The following is a 19,833-nucleotide window of genomic DNA, read 5'->3' on the forward strand; positions in this document are numbered from 1 at the left end:
GAGAGTTAACCTCTGTGGATCTGTTTGGACCTTTACCCACTGGAAGAGGAAATGTGAAATACCTACTAGTATGTTTGGAAGTATTTACTAAGTTTGTAACGCTTTACCCATTAAGGGCAGCGACCACTAAAGGATGTTTAAAGAAGATAACCGAACATTATTTAGTAAAGGTAATACAGCCCAAAATAATATTGTCTGACCACGGATCCCAGTTTACTAGTCCCATTTGGATAAACACCTTGAAGAATTTGGGGATCATCGTGAGATATTCGCCCATAAGACATCCGGAAAGCAATCCTGTGGAAAGAGTTATGAAGGAATTGGGAAAATTTTTCAAGATTTATTGCTACCAAACTCACAAGCAGTGGCCGGAATTAGTACCTCACATCCAAAATTGGTTGAACCAACCTATTAGTCAAGTGACCGGCTATTCACCAATGGAGCTACTAGGGGGAAGAGTGGAAAAGGGCATTTTTCAAGAAATTTACCAAAAACTACCAGACCAACCCCCAACGGAAGAACTTTCTACGAAAATTTTAAGGGCCTATGCACGAATGAAAGCCAAAGCAGAAAAAAGAAGGAGTAAGAAAAAAAAGGGAAATTTCTCATGGCTACCCCAAGTAGGAGATCAGGTATTAGTGAAAGCCCAACCTGTATCACAAGCCAGTACAGGGATTATAGGCAAATTTCAGAGGTCATATGAGGGCCCATTCCTTATCACAAAGATAAAAAACGAACACCTGTATGAACTAGGCAGTGTATCAGGAAAGGGGAAGGGGCTGTTCCATATTAGCCATATGAAACCCTATGTGAAATTAGAGCCGGAAATGTAGTTCTCGTTAAAAGTGATTTGAATAACTAGGCAGTGATTAGAAGAAAAACGAGTTTAAGAGTGCATATTGAAGAAAAAGAATTTAAGAAATGTAAAAGTGAACAGTGTCAGTGGTAGTGAAATGGAAGAAAGAAGAAAAAAGACTACTAGTTTTAATAAACACATTTATTACAGCTAAACTGCTGTAAATTTCACAAGGCAGATTGTAATGCCAACCTGTAGATATACTAACCTAAACAACTAATTAGTATGCATTTAGACAATGATACATTTTTCAAAGCATGTGTATAGTGACACAATTGTTTTTGTAACCCATTACATGATATTTCCCGAAGTACAAACGGTTACAAGGCTAAAGTGGCCATAGAACTAAAGGTGATAAATGAAGTAACTAGTTGCCATAATAATTCAACTAAGAATAATGCAAACTATGGTACGTTTCATTAAACTGGTTAACCAAGCAAGTACCTAGCCAACTAATCTGCCTATGATCAGTATAATGATGTAATCAACCTAGTTAAAGGCTCAAAACAAATTTGTATAAAAAGGTAAAAATATTGTATACCCAAAAATTGGGGTAAGCCCCAAAGTATTGTAACTAATGTAAGGTGTTAAAAGGGGAGTAAATTTGAATGTTAAAATATATATATATAATGAAGGGTTTGACAACTTAAGGGCAGAAGTGAATGAAAGAATAAGTGTAAATGCCACACTTAAATTCCGAAAGAGTGCTGAAACAATTAACAACCCCTGTGGAAAGTTGAAAGGTAAACTAAAATACTAGCTGTAAATGACCTAAAGGTTTGAGAAATGAAAAGGTAAAGTACCAATTTAAGACACATAAGGAAACATTGTATAGTAGGTATTGCGGCAAGGATCAATCAAAAGTAATAAAACGAAGCAAATTGTAAGTAGTCAGGAACAAATTTGGATAAAACATTTAAAGGAATCGTGTTATTAAAAATAAGTATAATATTAAAATTAAAGTAATTATTGAAATGATGAAAGTTAAAATATAGTTCGAATCAAGGGAAAGAATAATGCAGGGGCAAGCAGAGGTAAACAGAAGTCGTGTGGACGTCAAGCCCACAGGATGGATCTAATCAAGCCCAACGTCGATGAATAAGGTACCAGCCAAAAGAAGCTGAAGTAACGTCGGTGAATAAAGAAAGCTGAAGTAACGTCGATGAACAAAGTACCAGCCAAAAGGAGCTGAAGTAACGTCGGTAAATAAATACCAGCCGAGAGCTGAAGGAACGTCGGATTAAAGAAAAGTAAGCAGCTTACTACGAGGAAACGTCAAAGTAAATGGGCTCTACAGAATAAATAACGATGGTGTGTAAAAGGAATCCAATCCTGGTGGCTCAACAATAAGTAATAGCGAGTGTAGACAACCCTGCAAATAACCATACTTTAATTCCAACCGTTGTAAACAACCGCGATTTCGAAGCCGGTTGAGTTTTGTATTGTTTAACATCCAAAATTGTTCGTGCTACAGGAAAGAAAAGCTTAGAAGAAAGGATTGACCTTGCAAAGCGGAGTACAGAGAATGACAAAGAGAGAGAGTTTTACTGATAAGCGCCGATGCAGCCGAGAGCCGCGTAACAAAATACGCTTGCTAGAAGTTTACGATACGCTCAAGGCTAAACATGTGGGCGGTAGCCGCCACAGCTGATGTGAAGGCCATAGCTAAATCAAAGCCACAGGGTGTTTTAACTAAGAAACTTAAATAGTTATCAGGTTAGGAAAAACCAGCAGCTGAATGTAAGTGTTAAACTATTGAAATACCAATAACCAAGGTTGCGTTCAAAATTAAACAAAACTAAAATTGGGTAAAAATTACATCGAGGCGACTAATGAAATTGTATGTGTGTATTTTACAACAAAATGGGACTTGTTAAATAACCCAAAAATTTAATTTGGGGAGTTTGAAGCCGAACGGAGCTTAGGACTACCCTTAGGTAACCCATTTAGGACCTCTCTTGCCCAGGAATGCACGCTATAAGCTAAGGGACTTCCCCACACGAATGCCGACGTACAGTATCAGGTCAGTGGGAATCCCAAGAGCTTTGGTTGCAATTTTCCTTAAGGGCAAGCAAGTTAAGATCTTATTGGTCAAATTCAAAATAATTAACAATCAAGTTCCTTCCGTCAAATGTGACACTTTTTTAAGTTTTCCACCTCGTCAACACCTGCCTTACATGTTTCGGCTCACCACGGAGCCATCATCAGAGGCATTTATAGTAGAAAAAGAAATCACCAACACACAAAACTTCACTTTGTCCAAGATAGCCACTTTCCAGTTAATTAAAATAATTACAAATAGTTAAAATTACCCAGAATGTCGATTCACTAAAAGTTTTTCACACACCACAGTAGCTTCCTTATTTGATTCGTCGTTAATTCTGTAAAATTATGTTTCGTTATTTGAAGTAAGAATTCTTAAAATCCCTAGAATTCTTTCCCGCTTGGCCCAATCTTTTTGCTTCGGGATGTTGTTGGCGTGTGTTGTCTGTCGGTAGTTGATGTTGCTTGTCTGTGTGTTGTGATGCAATATTGAATGTAAAAAGGCATTTAAGGCCACTCTAAATACCTTACTATCATGTACTACTTCCTTTATTTTTAATGGGAGACAATTAAAAAGTTTTAATTCCATAGCAATAAGGACCCTTCTGATGAACTGTTAAATTTGTCTGAGGGCAATATAAATCAAAACTGTGCCTTGTATTGAGAGTCTTGTAGTATTTTATTGTCTGCATCAGTATAAAATCTACTGTCACGAGGTCACGAGACGGACCACATCAACACCCAATTACAGAATAATAATAATAATTGTAATTATAATATATCACAGACCAGTGCTTCCGCCCAGCGGGAATGGTGAAAACTATGAAAGCTAATGCTGGTATAATGCAGCCAATATCACGATCCATATTTGTGAAGGCTTGGGCAATGATTTACCTTTAAGGAACCCCTTCATTACCTGTCTTCAATTGAGAAATAGCATAGAAAGGAATATACGATTAAAATAATACTGTACCATTTGCGCAATACTTCATTGGTCCACACATTCTGGTCTTGTCTAATATTGGGAAGTTTCGGCAGTGCTAGTTGCCATACCCGGAATGAAGACGACTGAGTGTTCTTGACAAAAGTAAGGATAAACATTGTCATGTTGAAGAAATACGTAATTATAGCGATCCATTTTGAAATTGTATGTATTAACATATGCCTCGCTATGATAAAGGGTTAGCTGAGGTAAGATAATGATGGCTGTATGACTATGGCTGTCTATTAAATGAAATATGTCTCTTTTTACTAAAACGAGGACTGTAAGTAGAAATACTATGTTTTTGGACATTATCCTATTTATAAAAAAACAATGTCTGTTTATTTTTCAAAACGTTTCGGAGACGATTCTGTCTCTGTCTTCAGGTATAACCTCAGTTGGGCCCAGTCGATAGATCTAGTCTGTATAATCGAAGAACGGTAAGCATCCGTAAAACCTTGGTGGCATTGAAGCAACAAGTTTTGTGCATCGAACGCAGACTTCAAGCAGATTGCATGGCGTTTAATTCCGGGAGACTGTAATCCCTATACTGTGAAAATGGATAAAATCATGTTTGTGGTTTATTATTGGTTCCACTGCAACAGTTTGTGTGTAAATTACAGCAAGCGTGTTTTGACACTTCATGACCAGAGTCATGTAAAATTTTGACGCTTCTTCCTTACTCTTTTCTGCTGTTTTAGTTTGCATTGGCCAGTGTTTACAATTTTTGGAAAATTATACATGTTATTTGTCATATCAGTACAGGTAACACCACCCACAAAAAGATCAATGTACAAGGGAAACAAAAACAAAGCAAACAAAAAAAACCACGCACAGCAGCCCCCGCATATTACATGGAACACAACACTAGAAACTAACACAAGATCAGTGTTTCAGATCACGCAAGAGAAGACCACTTCTTCTGTGACAACAACTATTTAAATAACATGAACTACAACAATAAAACTAATATTTTAACATTTAATTTTATACACTGTTGGCATTGAGGACAAGACATCTCTGCAGTGATCCAGAAGTAAACATTGTTTAATAACATCACAGCAAATGAAACATTGTAATAATTTAATATTTCAGTATTTTAATGTTTTGCATATAGTTTTATACATTGGCATTGACACTGACAAATAACATGTATGACCTTCCCGCAATTGTAAACTTTGGGCAGTGTAAGGGGGAAAGAGCTGCAAAGTATATGGATTTTGGAGTTCGCATCATTTTCAAAGGCTCTGTTAGCAATCTTTATGTTATGATACTGTCATGCATTCTGGTGAGACATTAATATGCTTAGTCTTCTCTGTGTTTTCTTCCACACCCCCCAACTCCTACTAGCAGCATCAGTGAAAGACTGTATTTGTTCTGTACGGTATCTATGTTATCCCACAAATCTACATAATGTCAGAAGCTGATGTGTCCCATTTGGTTTCATTCCCACCTGGTTTTCCACTTTACCTCCCATCCCTTGCCTAGATTCCTGCTGTGCTACTTACAGGACTTCCTAGGACAGACTGCACTGTGGCCAGTAAGTGTGTGAGAACCATAATTAGCTGTTAGATGTGATGTAAATTTGACAACATGAAGTGGCAATAATTTCGTCTGCTGTAACGCAAACAGTTTTTTCCCTCCAACCCTTATGCAGTGCAAGTATTACAGACACAGGCAGTTCAGCATGCGCATGATATAAGCAATGATAAATGGCAAGAGGAACAGTAACCACAAGTTCAATATAAATCACTTATATAACAATAAATACCTATAGATGCGTGAGGTATGAGGGAGGGAGGGCCAAAACGTTCCTGGAATTCAGTCATGTCAAGACACCTGCTGTCGGGGGACTTGTGCTTCTGTGGAGCAAGTTGCAGTATGGTCAGACTTGTTAGCATGCCACAGTTGGCTGTCCCTGCACTGTGAAAATGCAACCTATCACACTTTTTGGTGCCTTTCAGGGATTGCTCTTTGTATGAGCTGATGTGTTTGATGAATACTGTCTTGCATAGGGGTACTGTAGGTTTATGCTATGCAGGAGAAATGCTATATATGTACTTGTACTGGCTTCATACGCCAGTTTTTAGTGTTGCATCACACAGATGATGCCGAATGTTCCATGTAACAAGTCGGTGTTTGGATTGCACTATGAGATGTCAGAGAATTAGTGCCTCTTGTAAGTAGAAATTTACACTCTGCTCATTGGAAGCACAGATAGCTGTTAGAGGAGATCAGAGTGGGCAAAGCAGAAGGAACATAATTATTTTATAATACCAATTTGTTCTTGCAGGAAATTATGCTCTGTTCCTGACTCAGCACATATCAGGCTAAAGACAAGGACTGGACAGTTATGGCAAGCAGTAGATTGGAGAAAGTTGGCACCATATATTCAAGGTTAATGCAGTTCATTAATATTTGCTTGCGCATTATGTAGGGAAGAGAGTACATGCTATTCATGAAATAATATACTCATTACTTAGTCTTTGTCAAGTATAATCCAGCCTATTTATAAGCATCCTTTACAGTGGTTGGTGTTTGTAAACGCTCTTGTTTATATCTCAGCACTGTTTTGGCCCTTTGTATTTCACATTTGTAATGACGAATGCAGTGGCTAGGTTCTGGCCTCTGTCGCAGAAAAATTGTCATAATTATTGAAACTATGTGAGGCTAGAAGATACTTTTGATTAGCGGTTTGTAATATGGAAGATCTGTGAAAAATATATGACTATGATATTTCTGTTTTTTTCTTCATAACTGTAGGTATACAGGATCTAGTGTTGGGTTTGTGGATGTAAGGAATTCTTAATATGGCATGTGAAACAGGAGAAATGTTGGTATCACTTTTAACATTCAGTAATGGTAGTAACCTCAGTTACACATAAGTGCATAGATGCTGTATGGGAGATCCGTGCATTCAGACTTCAGAAGTGCAGAGAATGCATGTGGAAACTGTTATGCTTCAATGTCGATTTAAGCTTTCCATTCATCTTATAAAGAACGGTAGGCTTGTGATAACGCTACAGCCAAGTGTCTAGCCCTTCCTAGTAACTTTCAGACCAATTAACAGATGAGAGCAGGGATACTAATAATAATGGGTCAGCCGTCAGTGCAACAGTGTTTATTAATTTGGGTTACCTGACATGTTTTGACCCTTAAAGGGTCATCTTCAGCTGTTTCCAGTTGCACATTATTAATTACTGAATTGTAACATGAGATTCCTGTATTCCTACACAGGCCATGAAGTGGCTACACTCACGTTTATTTTCATACTGTTTAGTGGCTATTGACTTATATGAGACTAAATATTAAACTTAATTTTCTTATTAAGCTAAAATTAATTTTAGAATTGATTAAAAATTAATTTAAGAATTAATTTAAAATTTGTGATCTCTTATTGGCTTTGTGTCTTGAGCTGCAGTAGACTTCACTTAGCCACCTCAAATCTTCAGTTAATTGTTATGCCACCTCAGTTTGCTGTTATTGCCATACTCAACTTTCTTGAGGATTAATGATATAATGTTTATATGTTCTTCCGTAATGACTGGATCAGTTGTTAATGTTGTATTTTTATGTAGTCTAGTTTTCGTGGTATACTTATTGCTGCACGGAGAGCAGGGAGAGCTCGCTCAGTACAGCAACAGGGTGTGTGGGGGGGGGGGGCCTGGGTGCTCAGGTTCCCCTCATCTCCATTCATTGCCAAGGTCAAGAATGCGTCTACATGGCATGGTGGTTCTTAATTATGCACAGATTACCAACTAACAAATGAAAACTGAAACTAGATACCCGAGTTATGCTTCTAGAGATGTCCTCCATCTTAGTACTGCTTAAATCCCTGCTGTCTGTAATAGCAACAAGGCAGCTTTCTGTATTTTTTAGGTAGGAACAGTTTTTGTTCAATAGGAAGTTCTCTTACACCATGAAATTAGATCTGTGACTTCAGGCATAAAGTTTTGAGCTTGTATCTGACAAGCTGATGGTTGGAATCTGTACTAATGAGAATTGTGCATTTAATCTGTTTCATTCTGGTCCATCACACTAATAATATCGTGAAAAGTTAAACAGTTCCATTCAGTGTGACTGGTGAAGATTTTTCTTATTTAAATTATTTATGCCCTTACACATTTCAGTCTTCAGAGACCATCTTCAGAGGGACACCTTTACATCAATACAGTTAGAAGCTAGAAACAACACAGCATGCCACAAACACATACAGGACAACATCAAAGAACCCTCTTCGCGAGAACGACAAGGCGGCACACATTCAGCCCACGTCAAAAGAAATAATAAGAGGGACGACACAAACCTGAATTCCAATAGAGTCTTAACAAATCAGCTATAAATATTTTAACACTTTGCAGACCGCGCACCCTTTAAAAGGTTTTTCGCTTTTAAACGTTGTGGACCAGTGGCATATTATTATGACTTTAGGACATGTTATGTTGGAACACACTATACCTTGCTCTGGCGCCTCGCAACTGCAATGAATACTGCGTAATAAATCTTCGGAATGTATGCCAGGTATTCAGTAACTTGACCTGGCTGGCTAGGGTCCCTACTCCAAAAGAAAATAAACTTTGCCCCTTCTAGCTGTTTATGTACCAGGCAGAAATTAGTAGAGGGGAGTATGTTTCAAGGACAAAAGCGGTTGAAAGCAAGTGATCTCTCGGACTTGTTTATGGAGCTATCCGCCGTGCCTTGTGGAGGAATAGTGATTAGTGACTCAGACAGTGGAAGTGACAGGGGTCAACAAAGAATTGTGGCCACAGATAATAAACGTGAAAGTTGTCTTGTGGCTTATAAATTGTGCCATTTTCAATTCATTTTTGGTTTACAAAAATCTAAACCCTGATTCTAAATTGATATACAAAGCATTTCTGATGAATGTGGCAAAGGCTTGGGCTACAGACCAGATGGTGGCGGCAGAACCAGAGTCAGACACACTTAGTGCGACCTAGATGATGAACTCCCACCCCCACGCAGGCCTCATGTGGACACTCCTGGGTGACTCTTGGGTGATATGTGGAAACATACCCTCGTGAGAATTGTGAACAGTGAACATTCCAAGGGGAAGTATCCTTCTAGGCAATGCCGTGTTTGCGCAGTTCACAAAAAAAGGACTATGACTGTCTACATGTGCAAGTTCTGTGTAATGCCACTTCACAAAGGGGAATGTTTCCAGGAATATCACACTTTCAAGCACTTCTAGGAGCATTGGTAAGTGTTCTCCAAAAATTATAGTTCATAAAATTAATTCAGAGATTTTATATTACAATATTATATTTAAGCATCCTGTTGCACTCTACACGATAAATGACACAAATTCCGTCCCAAGTGCAAACAATATATATTATATGTCTTTGATCTTGTTCTTTGTACACTACATGTTTCGGCCTCTATCGGCCATCATCAGGTGTATACTCTTAACGTTGCTGCCACACTGACCCCAGTCTAAAATTTAACATTTAAAAACACAATGTCATATTCTTCGTATTATCAACATCTACATCGTTGATATATGTCTGGTATGTAGATTATGTTGCACACGTCAAATTTTGATATTCTTGTAGTAGCACTTTAAAAATCTTTAGTTATGATGTTTTTCAAAACCTTTTAAAATTTTCTCTAAATTTAAAATTTAAAATTTAAAATTCTTAGGGTTGCACGCCCTATGTCTAAGTGCTGGCAGCAACGTTAAGAGTATACACCTGATGATGACCGATAGAGGCCGAAACATGTAGTGTAGAAAGAACAAGATCAAAGACATATAATATATATTGTTTGCACTTGGAACGGAATTTGTATCATTTATTTTATATTAATTTTTAAAGTGAACAGTGCACAAGTTAGGGTAGTAGGTATAAAAATGCCAGTCCCCAGGATGATTTAAATATTTAAATCACCGGTCCGCAAAGTGTTAATGTATTGGAACAGCCACTGTAGTTGTAAAGATTTTAGATTTTATACACAATCGTATATTATTAATATTATATGTAAACATTTTAACTTTCAGAACATACATTGTAATTGTATCTTCTAACTGTATTGATGTAAAGGTGTCCCTCTGATGATGGTCTCTGAAGACCGAAATGTGTAAGGGCATAAATAATTGAAATATGAAAAATCTTCACCGGTCAAACTAGACGGAACTGTTTAACTTTTCAGAATTGTGCACTTAAAACAGATCATGAAATTGCATAACTGTTCAGTTGTAGTTGTTTTTGTCATCACCATACAGATGGCAGCAGCTGAATGAAAGTGTCAGTGTCACAGGAACTTCCTGTGGCGATCACTGCGCTTTGCTAAGTTAGGCGCAGCAAGGAGGAAATCCATTCAAACTGAAAGACAGGTAAGCTTTGTTATGATTCATACAAATAAAGAAGTATTACTCATTCACAGGGTCAGAGGTCTACTCAGATCTGGTGCTTTGAAGGAAGAAGATAAACCCATTTGGTATGATGTGTATACAGCATTTCCTCCAAAGTATGAACCAAAATATGACCGACCAGCACCAGATGTTCCATTAAGAAACATATTTTATCCTGAAGATACTATCAGGGCGTAAGTTGGGTGCATGATAAATTTGATTTGAATTACACATTATAATTTTATTTATATAGCAACAAGTGTAGATGTATAGTTTCAAGTTGTCTGTGTGAGTGTAATATATATCTCAAAATGTTCTTCAGCACTTCTGTATATGATCAAGTTTTGTATATGTGCATGATTGTAATGTACACCATAACATTGGCAATAACAGCATGGTTTCAGATCCTCTGATGTATTGAATGTAGAGGCCTATAATGAAATTTCAGCTACAGCAGTCTTCAGGTAGCTTACACATTAGGTCATGCCGTAGCTCAGGCAATTAGTCGCCAGTGTTCCATTGTGGCGGCCTAGGTTTTATCCCAGGGCAGGTCATGTGGAATTTGTGATGGACAGGGTGTGGGACTGGGGTAGGTTTTCATCAAGTACATTGGTTTCCCCTGTCAATTCCCATTCTACAGACTGCCCCACACTCATCATCTACCATCCAGGGCTGGTGCAGTAGGCCAAATTAGTGGCTGATGTACCAGGTGGAGACCTCAGTCTCACCCACCCCAAGAAACTAAAAAAAAAAATGAAAATATCTGATACATTAGAGAGTTTTCTGTATGCACACTTCAGCTGGTGTCATGAAGGGTGTATACAGTACCCAGAGCAAGCAAGGAGAGATCGAAATACGGTAATGTGATCAAGGAAGTCCCCCCCCCCCGCNCCCGCACATGTTGCCTGTGACATCCTCCTTGAGACAGTGTTTCATATAATCGGGCCTTTCTTCAGCATGTTAAGACACCTGTGTGTCCCATTATGTTGAACTATGTCTCCGCCATTGAACTGCTTCATGTGGACACATGCAACCAGATGATACATAGAATCGCAACTTGAGGAGGGCTCCATGCAGGCACAGTATGTGAGTATGTGTGTTCTTGCTCCATCTGTTGAGCCCAACTGAGTACATTTCTTACACTTACTTGCCTGATGATAGAAACAGAGCCAAGTTCTAAATTGTGTTTCTATAATCAAAATTATATGAAAGATAGTGTCCATTATCATGTCAGATTAATCATTGCTAGTATTTATTTTCAGCAGTGTCAGTAGGGTCATGACATTCTTTAAATATAAAATTCTTGTACAATAAAGTTTATTTATGTTTCTGTAGTTGGTTCCAACCACAGAAAACTATTTACTGAGGAGGTGGCAGTTCATATGCTCGAATATTGTTTTCACCAGATACAGATAATGAAGATAATAGGCACAGTGTGTCTTCCTGTTCCCGTCACTTCATTACTGTTGGCCAGTGGCAATGTGCCTTTGAGCCTAGAATGACTCAGAATGCTATCAGTAAATACCATGGAATGATCCATGCTCACATGGATAGACCATTCATTTCTTGTTTTGCCCTTAATGTGTACATTACTGCTTATTATTGTGGATATGTATAATACGGTCGCGTGTTGGCTGTTATGCAACAAATAACTTCACGTAGCAAATATTTATTCTCCTTTGCTTTTACATTATAATGTCACAATTAAACCTGCTGTAGTCACTTCTCGACTTCACTCGGCAGATGCTAGACTTCACCTCTCTTCAACGGTGGCTATCTAAAGGCCGACTCATCTAATGCATTAACCCCCTTATATATCCATGGTCGTTGCTACGCAATGGACCTTCCATCTCTGGGGAAACACGGTTTGTTGATTCTGCAATTCCTACGCAACGGCCCACCGTAATTGCGTTACCATGGAAGTATCTACTCCAAACACATTACAGTGCCTTAACATGCTGAATGAAGAGCATGCATTTCTTTTTAGTGGTATATGAATCACTTGTAAAGTGTGGTCCTGCTAGAAAGTGTCTGAGAAACGTTTACTGTAAATTTCTTAGAGCCACTATTCCAAGGACTGTAGGCATCCATAAACTTCACAGAATTCCTGTATGTGTCTTAAAAATAAGTGTGTGGTAATGATGAATTCTAAACAACTTAGTCGGCTGATATTCTTGTGGGAACTATTTGCTGGAATTTCTTTGCACAGCTTACAAAAGGCAAAGGATGGTGAGGTAAAGGTAAACTAATTAAGCACTGTGGCAGGAAGACATATGGGGCAGAGTTTGAGGTAATGAATGTATAAGGGGTGGGCTTTCTTGGCCCTTGCACCGCAACCACAGTGATCTCTTGTGCCAGTTCCACCATTCTTGACCTTGGAACTAGATGGAGGAGAGTGGTCACCATAATTCCTTTGCTGCTTTATCCCCAGGGAAATCGCCCCCGGTACCCTTTTGATAAGAGGCTGGGTGGGCCAGTCAAATGATTCTGCAGCGTCTTGATATGATGTACGGTCTGCTCGAAAGACTGTTTGATAGCAGAATAAGAACTTTTGGTTTGTGGTGAGCACGTCGGCCACAGAATTTTTATTTATGGGCACGTGGTTGAGGCACTATGCTACAAGCTGGAAGGTTGCAGGTTCGAGTCCCAATGAGTTTTCAGTTTACCTGATACTTCCAGCTGCCCTATGGCCCTGGGGCTGACTCAGCCTCTAACAGAAATGAATACCAGGAATCTTCCTGGGGAGTAGAGGGCGGCCGGTGCATAAGGCTGATAACCTTACCTCCATCTGTGAGCCAGTTATCTAGAGAAAATGTGGGAACCTTGATGTCTCACAACCCTATGGGCCTTCACGATGTCTTACTGGGATAGCTTTAATTTTTTTAATTAGATCCAGTACCCCATACACCTTCATGGCATAGTGCTTGATTAGTTAAGCACAAGGAAAACTTTACTTTTAACCTTGTAGTTTCAAATATAAATGGTACAAAATTAACCCTAATATGAAAGAGAAGTTGAGCATCCAGAGAAAAATCTTTAGAAATTGCTCCCAAAGAACCTCTTCAAATGAGTAGTATAGAATGTGTGTGCTTCAAGGGGGGGGGCATCATTTTCAGCACCTCTTATAGTTCGGATAAGTTGCTTTTATGGCTGTTGTGAAGCAGTTCTAGACTCATCGAGAATTAACTGGTGGCATTCAGCTGAAGGTAGGCTGTCAGTTTGATTGATTGATTTATTTAACATCCATAACTGTTACATTATGTACAATTGGACAAGTCAGTTTTTAAAAAAATATATGAGATTAAACGTCACATCAAATGACTAATAATATAAAAAACCATAGAAAAATAAGTCCTTTAAATATGATAAAACAGTGGATGAGTATAATAAGGCAACAAAAGCTAAATTATAAATTACATGCAATAGCTAAAATAAATTACCTAAGTATCTTTGTTCTATTATTAAGCTAATTCTTGTAAAAATATTCTTGAAGGGAATAAAAAGCTTTGCACAACAAGTAATCCTTTAATTGATGCTTAAAAACCTTGAACTCTTGAATACTTCTTATTTGAGAGGGCAAGTTATTATACAATCTTATTCCCATGTTAATCACACTCAGTCAGTAGTTTGGAAGTAACAGACCTGTATAATTTAACAGAAGATGCACTGTGTGATGTAAAACATTTGTGTGTATACAGTTTGACATCCTGTATGCTGAAATGTGAATTATATGCAAAATTAACTTTATGTTTAATTAATTTTAGGAAGTTCCAGAAAGAGCATAGGTCTTTACCAGCTGTTAACTTATCTGATCAACAGATACAGACCCAAACACAGAAATTTATCTCTGCATACAATAAATTAAGAGAAGAAGGTAAAGTGCCTGAAGAAAATTTGTATCAGGCTGCAGATGATGTGATGAATGCTCCAGTATACAGTGCAGCAGATGCACCTAAAGCAGGATCATCTTTCCAAGAGGCTGGAAGGGACACAGGTGTCAACATTAAGGATATTTTTAAAGATTAACAGTCTAATGTATGTAGCAGAGAATGCAGGGCACATGTTAGGAGTATCCTAGTTAGCCTTGAAGACAGTTGCCTTCAGATGTTCAAGGAGAGTCCTCACTTTGTATGGCAAAGACACACAGAAGTTATTGCTAACTTGAATCTTAGAATTGCAACATTGATATATCATTCTGTGCAGATTTTGATTTTACATTCACAGTCTGGTTTGTCAGTCAGTGTCTCACTTGAATCAGATGTCACAGTTAGGCTGGTCTTGGCCTTGAGATCAACTATCCAATGTATGTGTGCTGTCTCACACAACTGTTATTAGTAACATCCACTCTTATCATTACTAGCTGCATGTTTCAGCATTGATCGGGCTACATTGATGATGTAGGCAGTAATGATAAGACCTATGTAACTAATAATAGTTGTGTAATGATAGATATCTGAAACAGGAAGCAGCTCTCAGTGACTGCTGTTGGAGAAGAATGGCTGTTGTCATTCCCGTGTAGTTTGTACTATACAATAGCTGAGTGTGCCTTTTTGCATTAAAGGTAAATACTGTTATACATCGTAGATAATAATTCTTATGATTTCAAATGTGCTGTTTATTTTAAAGATGAACTTCTTCCGTTTTTTGATGCATGAGAATAGTCTATAACTGTATATGCTTATATCCAGTCCTGAAATAGAAAGTTTTTGTAGTTTGTCCAGTTTACCTAAATTAAAAGGGCAGTTTTCTAGGAGAGCCAACTTACTTCAGCGACTTCAAAGGCAAAGCTAAATTTGGTTTATTTGTTTTTTATGGTTTGTTTAACGATACTGTCAGTATCATATTGTAGAGGTGAAAAGCTTAAAATTGTCTCTGTGCTTAATTATAGCATCAGTAAATTTATTTATGACTGTGTAGTAATGGCTGAGTGACTAATGAAGCATTTCAAATACCTTGAAAGAAACAGTAGTGATGTAATGAACATTATTAATGAAATCCATGAATAACCCCCCTTAATGTACAATGCCAGTTTGTCTTTCTGTCAGAATTACATGGAAGGCAGTAGTCGTTTTAAGGATTGATGGTAGAAGCTCTTCTGATAAATTTATACATTTGTTCCAGAATTAAAATGGCACTTTAATAAAGGTGAATTAGAGCTGTATGTTATGAGTCAACATTCAGAGCAGTTGATCCTGTTCACAGCATTCCCCAGTACAAACATTACTACCAGATTTAAAAACATGTTGAAGAAGCCACTGCACGAAAAGTGTTTTCAGGATTATCTTTGCTGCCTTCACAGCTCTAAATTGGCAGGAAACCTGTGCCAATACATGATATTAGTGTGCTGTTCTCTCTCCTGTGCAGAGATGTGGGCACAAAACACAATCCAGTGATAGTTGTCATGCTGGTATGCGTTCAGTCTGTTGGAAGGATGTGATCATGGTGTTACTGACTGTGGAGAGTTTCACATAGATACTGTAACGTGGCAAAGACATCCATATGGTCACAGGAATCATGAGAACCCCAATGTGCATGCATTTGTATTGTGGAGGTTACCTGCAATAAGTTGGTGCAGGCAGTTTACCACATAAGTGACAGCTGCAAGCCAGCTGTGTTGTCTTGTAGGCTTCAGCTGTCACTACTCTTTGACAGTAGTGAGTACAATTATAAGGTGAAGGTGAAGTCCCTGTGGTTAACCAATTGAGCACTGTGCCTTGAAGGCATATTGAGGAGTGGATATATAGATCTCAGAGCTAATTAGAGGCGAGTGGTCAGCTTTATGCCCCAGCTGCTTAATCCCTGGTACCCATTGGATGGCAGGATGGGTGCAGCACAGCCAGTTTGGACACTGGAGAAGAGAAAATACTTGACCCTACTGGGACTTACATAACTGTCCTCTCGCTTGTTATGCCAACATGCCAGAATACTGAGTACAGAATGGGGAAAAAGGTAAAGTTGTCACTGTGAGTAACTAATTAAGCACTATGTCATGAAGGCTTATATGGGAGTGGATGTATAGATCCACATTTTCTTAACCTTGGCACTAGTTGGAGGTGAGTGGTCAGTTTCGCGCCTCAGCCACTTAACCCCCCAGGTAAAAGACCCAGGTACCAATCAGATAGGAGGTTGGCTGGACTCCAGAGTCGGTCTGGATGACGTGGAGTAGAGAAGTGAACAAAGGTCGCAAGTTACCATACTTCATCCACCATTTTGAAAATTTTGGATAAAGAACTGAACTTTTGACTTGATTTATGACTATTTAAGAAAAGAAAAAGGAGAAACTCTTGTGTCTAACATGCTGCATCATCAAGCATAACTGGTGGCTTGTTTGTCAGGGCATCATAAAGGGAGAATGAACATGAAGCCTAATAATGACTGTTTCTGAGTACATCCGAACTAAAATGTGAGAGAGCTGAGTGGGGTATCACAGGAATGGTATGGAATGTGACATCTGTTCAAGTACTTTGCAGTCATGGGCTAATGAATATGGACATTTGATGGTGTCTGCAAGACAAAGAGGATAAGGTACAATTTGACCTTCCAGCCTTAATATTTAATTTATAAATAGTGATCTTAAGAAAACTGGAAAATATGAATAGAGCTGTATGTTTCTGCATGAATATAGTTTTTATATTTCTGGACCCTACTCTGGGTTTTCTGTGTGTGTCGCATCAAAGAAATATACGTGTATTGTTCCAGACTAGGAGGACACGACTGACCTCTCTAGTACTAATTGTCATGAAGTTAACCCTCATGTGTTAAGTAAAGAATCAGATGATCTGAATAACAAATCAAAATTATATTCAATACAAAATTAAGGACAGATTAAATTTTGGGATTGTTTGCTGCCATTCAGTTCAGAATTGTTTGCATTCCTATAATCTATCCAGAGTATAAAGGCTGAAATATACACAAGTATCATTTTACCTCCTTTTTATGTGTTTCTTTGACACACAGAGATGAAGCTGTTTCAGAACAGGGTACTGATGTGAATTTGTAAATGCAAGTCAGAAACTGTGGAAAATTACATTATGAGGAACTTTATAAAATGTTGCTGTTTGTCCACTATTGTTAGAATGCTCAAATGAAAGGGAATGAGATGAACAGGGTATGTAGCATGCCTGAGGAGATTGGAGATGTTTGTCAGAGGATAATGTTGAACTGGAGAAATATGATTTTGGCTGAACTCAAGTGGCTGGGTATGGAGTCCATTCATTGAGAGGAGCAGCAGTTCCTGTTCAACCATGTGATGTTCACTTAAACACAATATGTGAGGGTTTATGTTGACTATTTCAAAAGAGTGTAGTAATTCATGACTTTTGCTTCTCAAGCCTCTGATATTTTGTCTGTGAATTTCCAAGACTGCTGGATTACATTTAGTATATGTTAGGCATCTTGCTGCTTTTTGATTTAATGTAAGAAAGGAGACACCCTAGCATTGGTTATAACAGGAATACTGCTTATACATAGACATGCCAGTGAGCTCTGTGCACCAACATGCAGACAGATGAGGTGAAGTTACAAAAATTAAAACATTTTTGTATTTTTTTCCATTTTGTTTTGTTTTGTTTTGATAGAACTGTCTTAAGAACTAGTGGAACATTATATATTATTCTTGGCAGTATACGAATATGTTCTGTCAGTTTCCACCAAAGTAAATAATAAAAATTAAAAAAACTAATAATGAAGCATGTGCTATGCGGAAATTAAGAGTAGTTCGCTCCCCCTCCCCGATATTCTTCATTCATGGTCACTCTGTCCTTCACTACAGCCCATCTGACCTCTTGTGGCATATATTACAACTTCAGTATAACTAGAATTTATGAAATTCATAAAAGTGATCATTCAAATCGGTGCTTGCAGTATCTGTTAAAAGTGGTTGAAAACATGAATTTAGAAGCTGCCTCTAAATTTCTAATTATGCGTATCACAGTGTGGCACTAAAGCAAGTGGTAGCATAGTTGGTTGAGACATTATGCTACAAGGCAGGTTGCGGAATCAGTTCATAATGAGGTCGCTGGATTTTTCAATTGACCTAATCCTTCCAGCAGCACTATGGCCTTGGGGTCAGCTCACCCTCTAACAGAAATGAGTACCAGGAATCTTTCTGGGGGTAATGGTGTCCAGTGAGTAAGCCTGACCAACCTCACTGCCATCTATGAGCCAATTGTCTAGAAAATATGGGAGCCTTGCTGTCTCACAATCCTATGCGTCTTCACGGCCTGTTACAGGGATAGCTTATAAAAATAATGAAGACTTGTTCAGTATTCTTAACATCTCAGGAGTCTGACACATAATCTTATGTATTTGCAGCAAGGCCTTATCAGAAACCATCCCTTAAAAGTTTAAGTTCAGTCCACGCTTTGCATTGTCCATGATGCATAAAGTTGAACCGAGTTTTACAATAATTGGCCTGTTTTAAACACTGCAGAATTTCCACATACTTTATGTACATTTAATACGAGGGTAAGTCAATAAGTAAGTTTTTTTATTGCTAGTGGTGTGGGACTAAGTCCCTTGTACTGCAGCCACTTCTGGCCTATTGTACCAGCCCCAAATGATTGTGGAGCAATTGGTGGAATGAAGATTGGCAATGGAAACTGAAGTACTTGGAGGAACCTGCCCCAGTGCCACTTTGTCCACCACAAATCACACTTGACCAGACCCGGGATTGAAACCGGGCCGCCACGGTGGGAAGCCAGCTACTAACCGCTTGAGCTATGGCACGGCCTGTAATAAGTAAGTTACAAATGGATATAAAACTTAAATAAGAGTACTGATTTGAAAAACGCTTTTATTTCTCAACATAATTGCCCTGTACACTGAGGCACTTGTCCCATCTTTTCACAAGCCCCTGGAAAACAGCAACCTAAAATTCTTTGATTAAGTGTATGAAATGTGCTCCAGCTTCAGCGTTGGACAAGACATCCATTGTCGTCACTTAGGCCTGCGAAAGGTAGGTCAGTAAATGGGCGTCAGCTTCAGCGTCGGACAAGATAGCCACTGTCATCATGAAGGAACAGACCGGGTGGGTGAATATACGAAGTCACTGAGCCGTGTACATTTTTACTACTCGAGAAAGAAACTCCGGTGTGGGAGGCCACCGAAAGTCTGCAAATTCAGAAGAATATTGCATGAATAATAAAGCAACTGACGTAATATTGTTCGAACAAATGCATGTATTGTAGAGTCGTATAGTTTTGTCGTTAGTCGCCAGGCACCGTGACGCTAGTGCAGTTCTTATTGCGATTAAGATGTTTCCTAACAATGGTAAACGCCTTTAAATTTCTTTGTGTTCTTTCGTCTCTCGGTCGTGTCACCAGACAAGATTGTTTGTCGTTTTAATTACATTTGGTACGTATACCCCTTACAAGAATTTCCTTCTTCCATTTTATGGATTAGGCGATGTGGCCTTTTCCAGTTCGCAAATAATTTCTGAAACCGTAGCGCTTGTAAAGTTGACAGGACTCCTTGAGGAGAGGATCGACACATCGCAAGGTCTCTTCTTACACAGGCCAACTCGAACATGCTTTCATAAAACTCCTACAAGTGTGAACAGACGGCACTTTTCATATTTCGATCCGG

General features: G+C 38.5%; 1 protein-coding gene across 5 annotated transcripts; it reads left to right on the top strand.

Annotated features, from left to right (window-relative positions):
- The first annotated feature begins 3,752 nt into the window (after positions 1 to 3,752).
- LOC111865473 (28S ribosomal protein S23, mitochondrial) lies at positions 3,753 to 18,786 on the top strand. 5 transcript variants are annotated; one of them, XM_023853551.2, is made up of 5 exons: positions 3,753 to 4,090; positions 6,175 to 6,278; positions 10,281 to 10,442; positions 14,013 to 14,242; positions 15,370 to 18,697. In XM_023853551.2, exons 2-5 carry the CDS (start codon positions 6,235 to 6,237, stop codon positions 15,639 to 15,641), a joined length of 708 nt encoding a protein of 235 aa, XP_023709319.1. In that variant the 5' UTR covers positions 3,753 to 4,090; positions 6,175 to 6,234; the 3' UTR covers positions 15,642 to 18,697. The 5 variants fall into 5 exon arrangements, with proteins under 5 accessions (XP_023709319.1, XP_023709320.1, XP_023709324.1 ...); XM_023853552.2 differs by having other exon boundaries at positions 3,753 to 3,986; XM_023853556.2 differs by lacking the exon at positions 15,370 to 18,697 and adding an exon at positions 18,747 to 18,786 and having other exon boundaries at positions 3,759 to 4,090.
- Positions 18,787 to 19,833: the final 1,047 nt, after the last annotated feature.

Source organism: Cryptotermes secundus, unplaced genomic scaffold, assembly GCF_002891405.2.
Source record: "Cryptotermes secundus unplaced genomic scaffold, Csec_1.0 scaffold454, whole genome shotgun sequence".
NCBI lineage: Eukaryota > Metazoa > Arthropoda > Insecta > Blattodea > Kalotermitidae > Cryptotermes > Cryptotermes secundus.

Coding starts and splice junctions, on each gene's coding strand:
- LOC111865473 (XM_023853551.2), top strand. CDS start 6,235: ATGGCAAGCAGTAGATTGGAGAAAGTTGGCACCATATATTCAAG. Junction 10,443..14,012: donor CCTGAAGATACTATCAGGGC/GTAAGTTGGGTG, acceptor AATTAATTTTAG/GAAGTTCCAGAAAGAGCATA. Junction 14,243..15,369: donor AGAGGCTGGAAGGGACACAG/GTGTCAACATTA, acceptor CATTTGTTCCAG/AATTAAAATGGCACTTTAAT.